Raw genomic sequence first — 13,600 nt, 5'->3', positions numbered from 1 at the left:
TCCACAAACAAATATCCTTGAAAATTCACAGTTTAGCCCGCTTAGTTCGTGATCGCTGTAGCATGCAGTACGCGAGGTCACGCACCCCTAGCCCTGTACCCACCCGTACCTATTCACCCTTAGGGGTACGTGTTGCTAGGATGCACGCTACGCGGAAGTCATACACAACCAATGTGGTCAGTGCAGAAATTCACTGCAACTTCTCGTGTTTTTAGGTCATTTTGTCCTGTTTTCCCAAAAAAATGTAGTGTTATCGGATTGGATTTTGTTAAAGACTCCCTTGTAAATCCCGCGAGTGAAAAGGTAATCCCTCTTTTTTTTTCAATCACTTTTCTCATAAATAATTCGGTTCTTGTAAGTTCAACCAAGGGTGTATCCAACCAAGTCACTTGGGGATCGTCTTAGTGAGACGGCCCTTTTGTCAACTAGTAAATAAAGAGCAATCTTTGAAAACCAGTCGGCTTTGCTCTCCCTTGATCAAATATTCAGAAGTTCCTGCTATTGTTCATTTATCCGGACATTGTTTGGTTTATAATGGACATCATGTAACCAAGCAATGACTGGACAGATCACAGCTAGACAGGACACGAAGATCGATAGTTGAAGAGGGTCACTCGGAATCTTTGGGGAACACTCCTGCAAGTTTTAGCGATTTGAAACGTGTGGATATTTGTTTTTCAGAAAGGAATCTTGCTGTTTCCTCTTTTGATTGAGTAAGTATCCTCCATGATTGAACCAGACTAACTGAAGTCAAGATGGAAGTTTCATGTAAACATTGGCAAAAGCCTAAGGTGATTTTGAGTATTTTCAGGATAAAAATGGATATTAATTATAGGCTGTAGTGTAGAATTATATTCCTGGAAACATTATGTTGTCATAATTTCATTGAAAATGTCCTGTATTTTGATCTTATCGACAGTTCAATTGTTAATATTTGAATAATGCTTTGGATGATGTTAACTATATATTTTTGTTCAACCTCATTTTAAATGAAATTTAATTACTAATTGCTGAATATATTTGTTATTGATTCATAAACTTATTTAATAATAGTGGACCCAAATCTGTAATCAGCCCAAAGCAACCAAATATTGTCTAAAATCCACTTTTGTTTTGGCTATATCCCCCATGGTTGAAAAAACATTATTACCAGACTACTATTGCTTCACAAAAAACCTCATGTAAAACTCACAAATTGTTCTAATTAAAAAGAATTTATCTTAATTTTTCTTCACAAAATACTTCAATATAATTTTAACTAAAATCAATAATTCCCTCATCCCAATGTTCTCAAAAGTCACCTGAATGTCCCCTTTTTCCCAGATTTCTGCAGCAAGAAAGGATGACCTAACGATACCAATGCCCTGCCCATCTTAATCCGCATCTTGTCTGCATCATCTGCAATCTAGGAGGATGGAATCCTGCATCCCTGCTGGCAAGACACGATACCCTCGCAAGACACAGGTAAAACTAAGCGCATAGATGCATGAATTAATTATAAGAATTCTAGATTAAAAGAGCGAGGTAGCGTAATCCTTGAAACAAGTGGCCAACTTAAATATTTGTTCACACAAGCTACATGTATCCCCCAATTAAGGGAGGAGCTAATTTTAAAAGGGGTGGGATGACATTGACTAATCATTAATGCAATAAGAAATTTTTCGGAGGGTGGTGGATATGGGTTACTTATAAAAAAAAAAGTCTTGAAAGTGTCTGGCTTTTTGAAAATTGTAAAACTACACCCAGTTTATTTGAAAGAGTGGGCGGGGTTGCGAGTAAAGTGGGGGGGGGGGATTTGACAATAATAGGCACCATTTCAAACTTTATTTTCTACAATGTGCGGTGTTTAGGGCAAATCATAATTTGTCAATTATTTACCAGAGGGTCAAGATTTGAATAAAGCGATTATGGTGTTTTTTCTTATAACACATTTACCAATTAAATTTTAAAATCAGATTTTTTTCATTTTTTAGCAGCGTTTAAATTCAAGGTGACTTTTGTTATTTTTTGAAGCAAATGCAGTCAGTTTTTATGTCTTCAAACAAAACACTGGATTCAAAACAAAATTTGTCACTAGTTGACAGCATCAATTTGCCTTCTGAGATTGTGAGTTTAGCATTGATGTAAGAGGAAAAAGTTTAAACACTATCCTATTCTCTCTCCTTTTATCGATGTACAGACGGCGGTCTCTTACCAGCATCTGGACTGTGACTTCATCACCGCATCCCGTCAAGATGCCGCCACGCGTCGCTCGCGTCATCACGCCAGAGCCAACACCTTGCCCAAGATAGCCACGGGCCGCAGCGTCCGCAGTGCCAAGAAACTCTGGGAGGACTACGAATGCATCGAGGTGCGGTCCAGAGTACAAACGGTGAGAGGACATATTTCTTGATGGAGTCATCAGTGAATCCAGAACCAATGTTTTTGTGTTGGTGGGCGGGGTGGGGGCAGGGGGGGGGGTGTTTGACGGTCTAAACTCCCTTTGAGCCACAAAATACAGGAATATGGCAAAGAACATATGACTGCTACCACCCCCCCCCCCCCCCCCCCCCCCTATTGATTTAAGGGGGGGCCTGGAAAAGATGATATAATGAAATTTAAATTTTGTACATCATAATAAATTCAAATTCGAATCCATCAGAAAACTTGTTATAAATTGCAGATGTGTGTTCCATTCATAACAAAATCCATAAAATTCAATGAAATGCAATGGAAATCCATCAAAAACTAATTGAAGACAGTCTCTAAGTTCTACGTACATGTATATCAATTCGTAACTGCTAAAAAAGATCTTCAGAATAAATAAAAAGTCCTCAGTCCATCTTTTACACAATTTATCATGCGTCATCTTGAAGATAAACTGCCATATCCAACCGTTATTTCTACACACAATCCCTTTATGGCTCAGACATCATTGCATTCCTTGACACGATAAATAAATGATCAGTTTTCCTCAGCAGCCGTGCCACACTCACATTTTATGCATGGAATTTTTTTCTTTTCAATTTCGGTAGACAGCTAGACGTGACTCACCGTACATCAGCTGTCAGCTAATATATATTCTCCCATGTAGTAGTCTTAAGTACCCATTCTTAAAGATGCAGCATATCGCAATATCACTGCAGCTTTTCGCGTGTGTATATTTTTTTGGCAGGTCCTTTGAACTCATCATCACAAAAGAATTAGATAATTTTTTTCCAGGGGGATGGGTTAAAACTCACTTTCAGTTATTCTTTATTTTAATTTGAGGGTTTTTAAAAGAAAAAATAACCAATGTAAGAAAACATCAAATTTTGATATGAAATGAATTTGGGAGATGTTTAGCAATGTTAAAAGAGAAGAATAACAGACAACCTTGGATTACCTTACGTACATATATTGAGATTTTGTTTTAAATTTCCTTTACTATTTTATAAACAACAAAGTTGTTTTCCTTACACAAAAAATAGATGATACACTTATAGGATTATGTTTATTTGTGTGTATTTGATTTTGAGTTTAAGACATGCATGATTTTGTTATTTGCCCTGTTAAAAAATGTTCAGGCTTTCAGAACTATTTCAAGTCAAATATTCCAAAGTACTTTCAACTGAAATATTCCAAACTCATTGTAACAAACACCCTTCCGAGGCTTTGTGGTTGTTTTCATTTCATTACTACTTCCATCCTCAGGAGAATGAGAAACAACCCGAGGTACCGCCACTGAGAGTCCCCAAGAATCCCCACAGTCTCTACAAACACCCCGTTAAGGCGGTCAAACCATTCCACATCTTACACAGTCCGTCCGACTATGGAGAAGCCAAGCATCAATTGCGGGAGCTCTATGCGCAGGTCACTTATCTGACCAACGCTGTGAGGAACTGTGACGGATCAGCCAGTTACAAGGTAATTTAAGATGTTATGACAAAACAAGGGGTGGGGGAGGGGGTGGGGGAAGGGGTGGGGGAGGGGGTGGGGGAGGGGGTGGGGTGGGATAGGGCTTGGTGGGGGCGAGGTAGGGTGTGGTGGGGTTCTTAACCTCTGTTTTTCCCCTCCTGCTTCATTTTCATCTCCAACTCCAAAATCATCTTTTGGAGGTTCCTAGTACAAATTTCAATTATTCCAAGATTTGTGACACTCAATAATTTCCACTTTTTTTGTTTTTTTTGGTCCAGGGCATGTGCAAACGCCAACGCAGCTATCGCAGCGACGACAACAACCCCTTACATCTGCACTGGCCCTCCTCGGACGACACCATACCAATACCCCGCCTCCTGTTACCAGTGATGCCGGGTACCAACACCAAGTGGTACTCTTGGAAGGTGGACACACCCAGAGAGGTGGCCTCCCCACGGGGGAGGGGCGAGCACCTGGGCAGGGGAAGTGACAAGAGAGTTGCTGCATCCGCACCAGGTTAATTTGAAGTTATAATCTGCTGTTGGCTGCCGAGACAACTGGGATATTAAATAAAAACAATCTTTCACATTCAGTTAACCATGTTAAATTCTGTTTCCCTCGCAGTTTCCCGAAGTTTGGACTTTCTTGAGAGATACGGCAAGAATGCAAGCCGTGTTGCATTTACTGTGGACGACACTGAAGGAAGGCGGTCAAAGAACAGCAAAAATACCGACACGAAGTCCAGAGACGGTCACTTGAGCGTCAGAACCCTCGAAGGGACAGAGGTTACCGAATCCCTGGCTTCAAGTTCGCTGTCCTCAATTGTGAAATACGACGCGGGCAAATTCAAACTGAAAGAGCACGAAGTGATTGCTGGAAAAGCTATTTTTCTGACACAGTCAGAGCCTAGGAAAATGTCGAGTGTACAGGAGATGCACACAGATGTAGCAGGTGTCAGTTGCCATGGAGATGAAGAGGAAAAAGGAAAGGAGACAAAAACAGTGAGGACTACGTCAGATAATGTCACTGAAGAAAAAGATGAAGGTTTGCCAGATGTGGTCCGGGAACAGACTCCCGAGGATGAAATGGACGTAGTTGCAAGAGCAAATGTTGCGGCGACGGAACCATCAAAAAATGCTGCATTGGAAGAGCCTCAAAATTCTACACAAGATGCTGCTGTTGCAAGTGAGGACCTTCAACAAGACACAAAATTGACTGAGCAGGTTTCCATGGGAACCGTTAATGAATTGGCGGAAACTGGTTCGGATAACGGCCATGAAAATGACTCCGGTGATGCAACACGTGATGATATGCAACACAGCAAAGACAATGCCTCTGTTACCATGGCAACAGATGGAGCCACTAGTAATCATGATGCCAGTGAAGATCTAGAGAACACTGAAGATGTTGACAATGGGAATCAGGATGGAGAAAATCTTCCCGCTGTTACCATGGCAACAGATGGAACCACTAGTAATCACGATGCCAGTGAAGAGCCAGAGAACACTGAAGATGTTGACAATGAGAATCAGGACGGAGAAAATGTTCCCGCTGACAAGGTCGAGGAAAGTCCAGACAATCTAGACTCTGGAAAAATGTCTCAAGACAAAGGCAGTTCTTGTGAAGTCGAAGAGGACAATGAACAAAAAGACAATAATTCTGGAGATGCTTCGAAAGAAACACTGATAACGGATCAGTCTGAAGACAATGATACATGATTGTGTCAACTAAATTTGTTGTTTCAAAACTGGACTGTTTCTGAAGTTATCCTTTATTTTTGCTAGCATATACATGTATGTATGAATAAGATCTGAATGTTGTTAGGCCAAAATATGACGTGGTACTACCAGGCACAATTGGGCAAAACTACGAATGGAGAAACATCTGCCATATGACATGGGGTGATTTTCAGTTTTTTATTGCGATTTTCATAATAAATTTTTGATTTTTTTTTTTTGGCAAATCAATAAAAGGCCAGTTTCTTTGCTTCTGTATACCTGTCGCCAAGGTAATGTTGTTTCATAATGACACCTTTTCCGAATAACTTTTTTTCGCAAAACTCAAACTTAAAAGACCTGTTTCTCATATTTGACATTTTGGACAGTCTGATGTCAAAATTCAATAACTTTGCTTTGGAATATCCAATTTCAATAAAAACAAAGCAGCGTTTGAAATATTTTACTAATATTGCAATAACTGAAAATTTAGTTCTTGCTCAATTGTGCCTGATTTTGACATACCACATCACAAATGTGGAGCTACTAAACTGAAAAATAACACTCAATTTTTGTTTGAAATTGGGCATGAGGCAAGTTGATTAAAATCTCAAATTGCAAAACTTTAGAAACAATATACACTAACTTAATTTAACACCTTACAAAAAAGGGAAATATTAACATGAGTATGGCTCAAATGCTTTTATTTTTTTTTAACTTTTCAAAACTTCATACTAACACGAAATAATTTGTACTGAGGTAAAAAAAACACAGAAAATAAGTTAATTTTCCAATTTGTTTTTACACCCGCATTGGAACTTTGATATTGGCAAGACAATTACAAGATATCAAAAACACAAAAAAATATGCAATAATGTAAAAAATAGAATAACGTATTGTTATACAAATAATGAATGTTTGTGAGTGCAATGGACAGAATAATTTCATTTGGTGACAGATGGAATGTTCCATTCCACGAGGCGAAGCCCAGTGGAATGGAACATTCCATCTGTAACCGAATGGAATTATTCTTTCCATTGCATAAATGTGAAACATTCATTATTTGTTTTATACAACACCTGAATAAATCTCGTCATCTGATTGGTCTGAGCCACCAATCATGTGACCGTGCAAAGGAACTTCCATTTACTGTGGAATGGAACTTCTATTTTTACAGTGCAGCCGCGCCCTGCATTGGGACAAATAATTCAATGACACGTGATCAACAAACTACCAATCAGATGACAGGGATTTATTCAGGCACTGTATAAAATCTAGTGTAACTGTCGAAACTTTGATGTGCAAATAAATTATTTTGAGACTAAATGATATACATGAATGGTGTCTTTTTTTCCTAATCTAACTGTTTATAAATGTTGACAAGTAAACAAAGTATATTTACCAAAAAAAAAAAAATGACCATGAAACTAAAAAAGTCGAAAATAGGAGGTAGGGAATTAACATATGGGCACTGTTGTGTACTGCAAAAGTTATTCTCTGCAGAACATCTACAGCAAAAACAGAAGCCACGGAAACAACAATTCAGATTCAGACATGATCTAAGTTAAAAATACAAAATAGAGAGAACTAGTTTGGCTTGCTCCCATTGCCTCTGGATGAATCGGGGCACGTGATCATGGTACAAACACAAGGCCCTCTTCAATGGCAAAAGCACTGCCCAAGCTATTGTCTGAATATTAGCTGGTACAATTCTTTCGTTATTGAAAGGGGGCCTTTGTGATATAACTTCATGTACCCTGATTGTCTATAGCCAGCCTCAGGCCGACCCTCGATTTTCTTGCGCGTCGACGGAATCGTCGGCATCAAGTACACAAATTATGCCCAGGTCACAAAACTGAGAAGTTGTGTGATGGTCGCGGAACATGCGCAGAAATTGGATTTTTTTTACTCTTACGACTGGTGATTTTTTTGTGAGCGCCAACTGATGCTGATCATTTTAATATCGTCGCAGTTACACTCGGGTCGCGCAAAATTGGCGACTGAGTTGTTCCCGACGGTCGTAGCTCAGACGCAGCTTGATCCTGAAAAGTCAGTCGCCGACTGATCTGTGTCGTCGCAAGGTCGACCTGAGGCTGGCTTATAGAGCACTGGTGACCTTATTTCTATGCACTCTCTTTTGGTACATTTTGTAGCATAACAAGTCAGCGCTTCAGTGTGCGCATGGTCAGTTCGCACAAAATGCAAGTACAAGTACAATGTTTATGGCAAGCAACCTGCCCACTATGCATTGCAACGCCCGTGTTTCCCTCACAAGTTTTATAAAAGGGATCAATGATCATCAGCGCTCTGGATAGTACAGTAGCGATAAGCGATTTAATCAGTCAAAATCAATGCGGCCATATCCCACGTGGGTACCGTCTTATAAATAAGCAGAAGTCCTTCTCGGAATATTTGTGTACCGTACAATGTGTCCCAGGCCTTCCCATCAAACCTCCTTCTTCCTCTTCTAACACATTCTCAGACATCGTCTCCTCTTTCTCGCGCCATCTCGACCTCTTCCTTGTGCGCCTTGCTAGTCATGTGAGCTCCATATGGCTTCGGCCCGTTCAACTTCTTATCGCAAATGCTGCAGTAGTAATCGTTCTTTTCTTGCTCTTTGCTCTGTTCGGGGTTCTCTGTCTGCTTGTTGTAGGCCGAGACGTAGGGTTTAAAAACAGCTGTATGAAAAATGAGACTTTTTCGATCAAAACAATACAGCAGCTTTTATCAAAAACGTTAAAAGGGAACAAACGACAGTTTGAGATTTCTTTCCAGTTGTGCGAAAATTGAAACAAACATTCATTTTCATTTTTCAGGCAAAAGGGCAAACTGAATATTTAGATCCCCCTGATACAGAATTCCATCATACATGTACCAGCCATAGCAGTTTGGTGAGGAATTTGTTTCCAGGAGTGTCGGGGGGGGGGGGGGGGGGGGGGATTTTTTGACAGATTTGATAATTTTTGAACTGATGACATCTAAAGCTGCACACCCAAAACAGTACAAGGTACAAGACCAAAGGAAAAATCGATTCACTTAAAAACTTAAAAAACAAAAAAATCAAGTTGAAGAAAATTCTTACGTTTCTCTGTGGGAACTTCTGCTTCTTCAACTTTATCAGCGAGCCATGGCAAGATGCTTGGTTTGGCTTCTTCAATCTGAAAAAAAAAAAAAATGGTGAAAAATATGTTTCCCTTTGTTAAAGCTATAGTCCATCATTTGCAGCCATCCGAAAAGTAACTGGCGTAATTACTGTTAAAAAACAAACTTGGTTGAAAGATAGTAAGGGAACTAAACTCCCTGTGAAATTATTCTTTCTGGGAAGCTGTCATTTTGAAGTAATCAACGAAAGAAGGCATTTCCAACGGTGATTCTTAAGAAACACCGTAGGAAAATTTAAATTAGTAGTTCGTTTTGTTATTCAGCGCAGCGCGCACAAGTATTGGAACGACGCACACGCGCGCGCGGTTGTTATAATTCGTCGGATCAGTGCGCGACGCCGCGTATAGCTGCAATTCAAAACAGTTCAAAACATGATTCAGTAACTTTTGATTTGAAATTGAGATCTTAGAATGCTGCTTTTCTCGGAATGTACAGCTGAAGCTTAGCTGAAACTTCATCAGGTTAGTTGCTCAGTATCCTTCATTAGATTTTGAACACTTTTGTTGCTTCAAACGAACAAAATGCACAAATGACAAATGATGGACTATAGCTTTAAATACTTCAGCCAATGAGGTGTTTATGAGGGCAGACAATGGCCTCGTGCTTTTGATAATCTTATTGGTTTCTACTATGCACCATGACAAATTGAGGTACCTATCGATCTCATTGGTCAAGTCTAGAATCTAGGCTTCAAAAGAGAATCTTCAACTCACCTTCATGTAATTGGCAGGAACGTAACCCACGGCTCCCGTCTCATCCCGGACTTTCCACCAGTGTTCGTTTGTTGGGTGTTTCTCTACTAGAGTCAGCTTCTGGCCCTGTCGGATGTTGAGTTCCGAGAAACCCAGGGGGCTTTCTGGGTTAGCCTTATAGCTGTACTTGGCAAGTAACGTCTTGGCTCTGCTGTTATTGTCACCAGCTGAAAGATGGAGAATTTTTTTTTTTACATTTTAGAAATTGTTGACGCCTTATTAACTCTCAATTAACCCTCCTGCTGATATAACTATCACAAACGGTCAAAAATCTATCCACTTCCTTTTCCAAACCTTTTGTACAGGCTGGTCACCAACTGCCAGAAACCCTATGGATTAAACCGTAAAACTGTCACAGCCTGTTGAAGGGGTTTGATAGATAGGGTGACCATTAATACTGCTACAGCTTGTGTAGCAGCCATTTTTAAAGGGTGATGCCTTTGTTTGGCTGGAATGCATGAGGGAACCTTTTGTGCCTTCATTGTTATTGAGCTAAATCCATCATTGACAGGCAGTCACCAGTGCCGACAAACCACATCTATCAATGTCAGTCAAGGCATGGTACCCTCAGTTAACAAAACTACCACAGCCTGTCAATTGTACCAATATGAGGCCAGTTAACAGAACTGTTGAAACCTGTCACCTGATGGATTTTGGCGTATAGGGTAACTCTCTACAGATTGTCACTGAGAGAGGGAGGGTTAACAGCTGATAGTTTATATGGAGCAGCATTGTAACTGAGTTCATCACCAGTCAATCTCAACTCATTCACAAGTATCCAGGGATGAACAAAAACAAACAAATGCCTATGCCACAGTTCATTTGAATAGCTTGTCAGCACTGTTGAAGTCGAGTCCGTCACAAGTCCATCACAAGTCATCCAGTCCTATCTTCAATTCACAAGCTATTAAAATGAACTCCAACAAAAGATTTGTTTTGTTACTTTTCATCCCCTGTTACTTATGACTGGACAAGAACTTGTGATTTACTTGTGACTGGACTTGTGATGGACTCGACTGCCACACTGCTTGTAACTTGATTAGAGACTAGATAACTTGTGATTGACTTGTGATGACTTGCGATGACTTGTGATGACTTGCGATGACTTGTGATGGCTTGTGATGATTTGTCATAACTTGTGACTGGACTTGTGATGGACTTGTGATGGACTTGATTACCACACTGCTTGTAACTTGATTAGAGACTAGATAACTTGTGATGACTTGTGATTGACCCGTGATGACTTGTGATGACTTGTGAGTACTTGTGATGTCTTGTGATGGCTTGCGATGATTTGTCATAACTTGTGATGACTTGTCGTAACTTGTGATGACTTGTGAGTACTTGTGATGTCTTGTGATGGCTTCCGATGAGTTGTCATAGCTTGTGATGAGTTTGATGACTTGTGATGTCTTGTGATGACTTCTGATGACTTATGATTGACTCAATACCACCTCTGCCCCTTAACGGGCGTATCAACCTACCCATGCCGTTTTGCATCGGTAGTCTTGCTGCCGTGTTACGGCCGTTGTTCCCCCCATTCCTTATGTCACTGCTGCAATTCTGCGATCTTCTGTCTCCCTCTGCTGCTGGCTGCCGGTTGGCTGGTGGACGGACCATTTGCTGTTTGTGCCCATCTTGGAATCTAGACGGACCTGATGATCTGGCATTCTGGCTTACAGATGATGCATTATTTAGTCTTTCCTAAAGAAGTGAAAAACACTTTCCAATTATAATCATATTAAAACTTTATACATGATTAATTTCAAGCTTTTTATGTGTTTTTTTTTTTGGGGGGGGGGTGGGATTAAAATCCAGATTTTTTCAAATTCTGTTTCAATTCCACCATTCGGTTTGAATTTTGGGAACCGGATATTCCAAACCAACCATAAACAAAAGGAAGCCTTCAATTTTTTTGTGACAGGCTAAAGAAAACAAGTGGAACATCCCCCAAGTTGCTCCATGGTCTCTGATTGTGACTGCATTCACTCGTTAGTGATCTTCTTGATTATGAACAGCCTGCCAGTTTGACTGATCAGAGAGGTTTTTCTCACCATTACAGCTTTGGAGCGCATTGTATGTGGCATCTCAATTGTCACTTAAGTTTTTGGCATGACTATGATCTGAATGGAAATTTCGGGTGAAATTGGATAATCGTTATTCGGTTTGAAAAAATCAGGATACACTGATTTTGAAATCTCCAATTTTTCCTACCACAATTTTTGATACAAACGTCTTCCACATTGGTAAGAAACATCTGTGAATGCCACGCCTATCAACATCTGTTTACAGGTACATGTACGGTATTTTGAATTATGCATGTTGTCACAAGTTAATTCTGTTTATTCAAAGTTGTGTAATTTACGCTTGACTGAGCCAAGTTCGCTGTACTGGGGCATGCCTAGTGAATAAACAGTGTGGTCATGCATGGATGGTTACTGCAAGTGCAACCACTGTACACTGAACCATGGAGGAATAAAAATTCCTCCATGACTGAACCATGACTGAACATACATAGTAGCACGGTTGATCAAACAGGATGTTATCCAACAGGGTATAATAAGGCGCCAAAAAAAAAAGGGGCTGTGATTTGACTTTCAGTACAAATTGTCATGACATAAATGGACAGCACATGTCCAATGTCTAACCCTAATTTTATCCTCTTGAAAATTATCCCCTTCTGTTGATCCTTGGAAAGAATGTTGCATCTTGATGCCACTTTTTTTCATTGTATAGGCCTATTATCTCAATGAACTTTATGAAGGTCAGACATTGCTAAAATGTTGGAAAGACATTTACAGGCATGCAACTGTGACTTTAGAAAAAATTAGTCAACTCCAAACTACACAATTTGTACGGTATTTTTCAATTTGTAATGGCATTCATGTGAGGTAAAAAATGAGGAAATCAGCGCATCCAAGGAAAAGTTGCATGCCTGAACTGAATCTGGAACTGAGAAACATGTCCAATTTTGTTAGAAAATACTTTGAAAATGCACTGGACTCTCCATAGACTTTGTACACAACCAAAGAAGTGGCGTCTGGATTCTACATTTCTTTTCTTATTCTTCACCTGTTGTACATGGCCAGGTCTCGTCTCTTTCTGCGTCATCTGCTGAGAAGACAAACCAAGGACGCCTCGCCCACGTCCGATCCATCGTCTCGTTGGTGTTTTGGCATTGCTTGAATCCATCGTGACAAATCACGGGAAAATCAGAATCATCAGATCCGTCTGTTTGGGAGAGGGGAGGCCTGGCCTGGGATCCAAATATAAACATGATTAAGTGTGAATGCCTTTTTGTAATGTGTATCCAAGTAGAACTTAGCAATAAACCTGAAAGCAGCAATTATGACAAGTCATGACAGTAAATGCTTTTTTAAGGAAGTTTATGAAGTTTGAAGGGATCAAATAGAATACAAGTTCGTACAGCCACTGTCAGTGTCAGTAATAATGGCACTAAAATATTAGTACATTTATGAAATTCCTGGTACTGACAGGAAATGCCCACTATGTGCCCACGTTTTGCCGGAAGGTCCACACGCCGGTACACAGCATACGAATGGACAAGCACTTCGAGCCAAAAACCAATCAAAAACGATTTCCATTCCCAACACAAAAGACCCAAGTTCCAATATTACATTTACAAACTTAAAAGAATAATTATTCAATGCTACATGATCTTCATCGGTCCATAAGTCATCATTTTTTTTTAAAGAGAATGTTAAAGTTAAACTCACCGATCTCAGAAGTAATGAAAAGACCAACCGATTCAGACTCTGTCAGTGTCAAGTGTCAACTTGTTATACTTCGTGCGTCATGCATGCATGAAGCGCGCATACACGTGTTAACAGCTGACTTGTAAATGAAAACAGCGCCCTCTCTTGCTACGCTGATCACAATCCCAACAGTCGGTACTCGGGAGGCGAGGATTTCAATAAAAATCCCCCCCCCCCTCCCGCATGATCACACATATTGTGCGTTTTATATTACTTGCATTAACAGTTCTTTCATTCAGTGTCGACCACCAGTAAAAACAAAAACAAGCCAAAAATTGCAAGAAAATTGGGCGTAGCCAGACTTAAGTAAAAGAGGGCT

At 40.0% G+C, this 13,600-nt stretch overlaps 2 protein-coding genes across 4 annotated transcripts; one reads left to right on the top strand and one right to left on the bottom strand.

Moving 5' to 3' along the window:
• The first annotated feature begins 109 nt into the window (after positions 1-109).
• Positions 110-6,993, top strand: LOC119723477. Of its 3 annotated transcripts, XM_038194151.1 has the most exons (7): positions 110-303; positions 682-713; positions 1,324-1,464; positions 2,180-2,371; positions 3,673-3,885; positions 4,155-4,392; positions 4,501-6,993. In XM_038194151.1, the coding sequence occupies exons 3-7, from the start codon at positions 1,414-1,416 to the stop codon at positions 5,592-5,594; spliced, it is 1,788 nt and encodes a 595-aa protein (XP_038050079.1). In that variant the 5' UTR covers positions 110-303; positions 682-713; positions 1,324-1,413; the 3' UTR covers positions 5,595-6,993. The 3 variants fall into 3 exon arrangements, with proteins under 3 accessions (XP_038050079.1, XP_038050078.1, XP_038050080.1); XM_038194150.1 differs by lacking the exon at positions 682-713; XM_038194152.1 differs by lacking the exon at positions 110-303 and having other exon boundaries at positions 704-791.
• Positions 6,829-13,400, bottom strand: LOC119723478. The gene is made up of 6 exons (XM_038194153.1): positions 13,243-13,400; positions 12,578-12,761; positions 10,990-11,209; positions 9,467-9,672; positions 8,674-8,749; positions 6,829-8,269 (listed from the first exon to the last, which is right to left on the bottom strand). Exons 2-6 carry the CDS (start codon positions 12,695-12,697, stop codon positions 8,070-8,072), a joined length of 822 nt encoding a protein of 273 aa, XP_038050081.1. The 5' UTR covers positions 12,698-12,761; positions 13,243-13,400; the 3' UTR covers positions 6,829-8,069.
• Between the last annotated feature and the right edge of the window lie 200 nt (positions 13,401-13,600).

The sequence above is a fragment of the Patiria miniata genome, unplaced genomic scaffold, assembly GCF_015706575.1.
Source record: "Patiria miniata isolate m_02_andy unplaced genomic scaffold, ASM1570657v1 HiC_scaffold_17, whole genome shotgun sequence".
NCBI classification, from domain to species: domain Eukaryota; kingdom Metazoa; phylum Echinodermata; class Asteroidea; order Valvatida; family Asterinidae; genus Patiria; species Patiria miniata.
Note: the sequence above shows the minus strand (reverse complement) of the source record. Positions and strands in the feature narration are given on the sequence as shown.

What these genes read in the sequence shown, in the direction of transcription:
- LOC119723477 (XM_038194150.1), top strand. Translation starts at nt 1,414, where the DNA reads ATGGAATCCTGCATCCCTGCTGGCAAGACACGATACCCTCGCAAGACA. An exon ending in ACGGATCAGCCAGTTACAAG is followed by an intron (nt 3,886 to 4,154) that starts GTAATTTAAGAT and finishes TTTTTGGTCCAG; the next exon opens with GGCATGTGCAAACGCCAACG. An exon ending in AGTTGCTGCATCCGCACCAG is followed by an intron (nt 4,393 to 4,500) that starts GTTAATTTGAAG and finishes TTTCCCTCGCAG; the next exon opens with TTTCCCGAAGTTTGGACTTT.
- LOC119723478 (XM_038194153.1), bottom strand. Translation starts at nt 12,697, where the DNA reads ATGGATTCAAGCAATGCCAAAACACCAACGAGACGATGGATCGGACGT. An exon ending in ACCGATGCAAAACGGCATGG is followed by an intron (nt 9,673 to 10,989) that starts GTAGGTTGATAC and finishes TCCATCTTTCAG; the next exon opens with CTGGTGACAATAACAGCAGA. An exon ending in AGAAGTTCCCACAGAGAAAC is followed by an intron (nt 8,270 to 8,673) that starts GTAAGAATTTTC and finishes TTTTTCATACAG; the next exon opens with CTGTTTTTAAACCCTACGTC.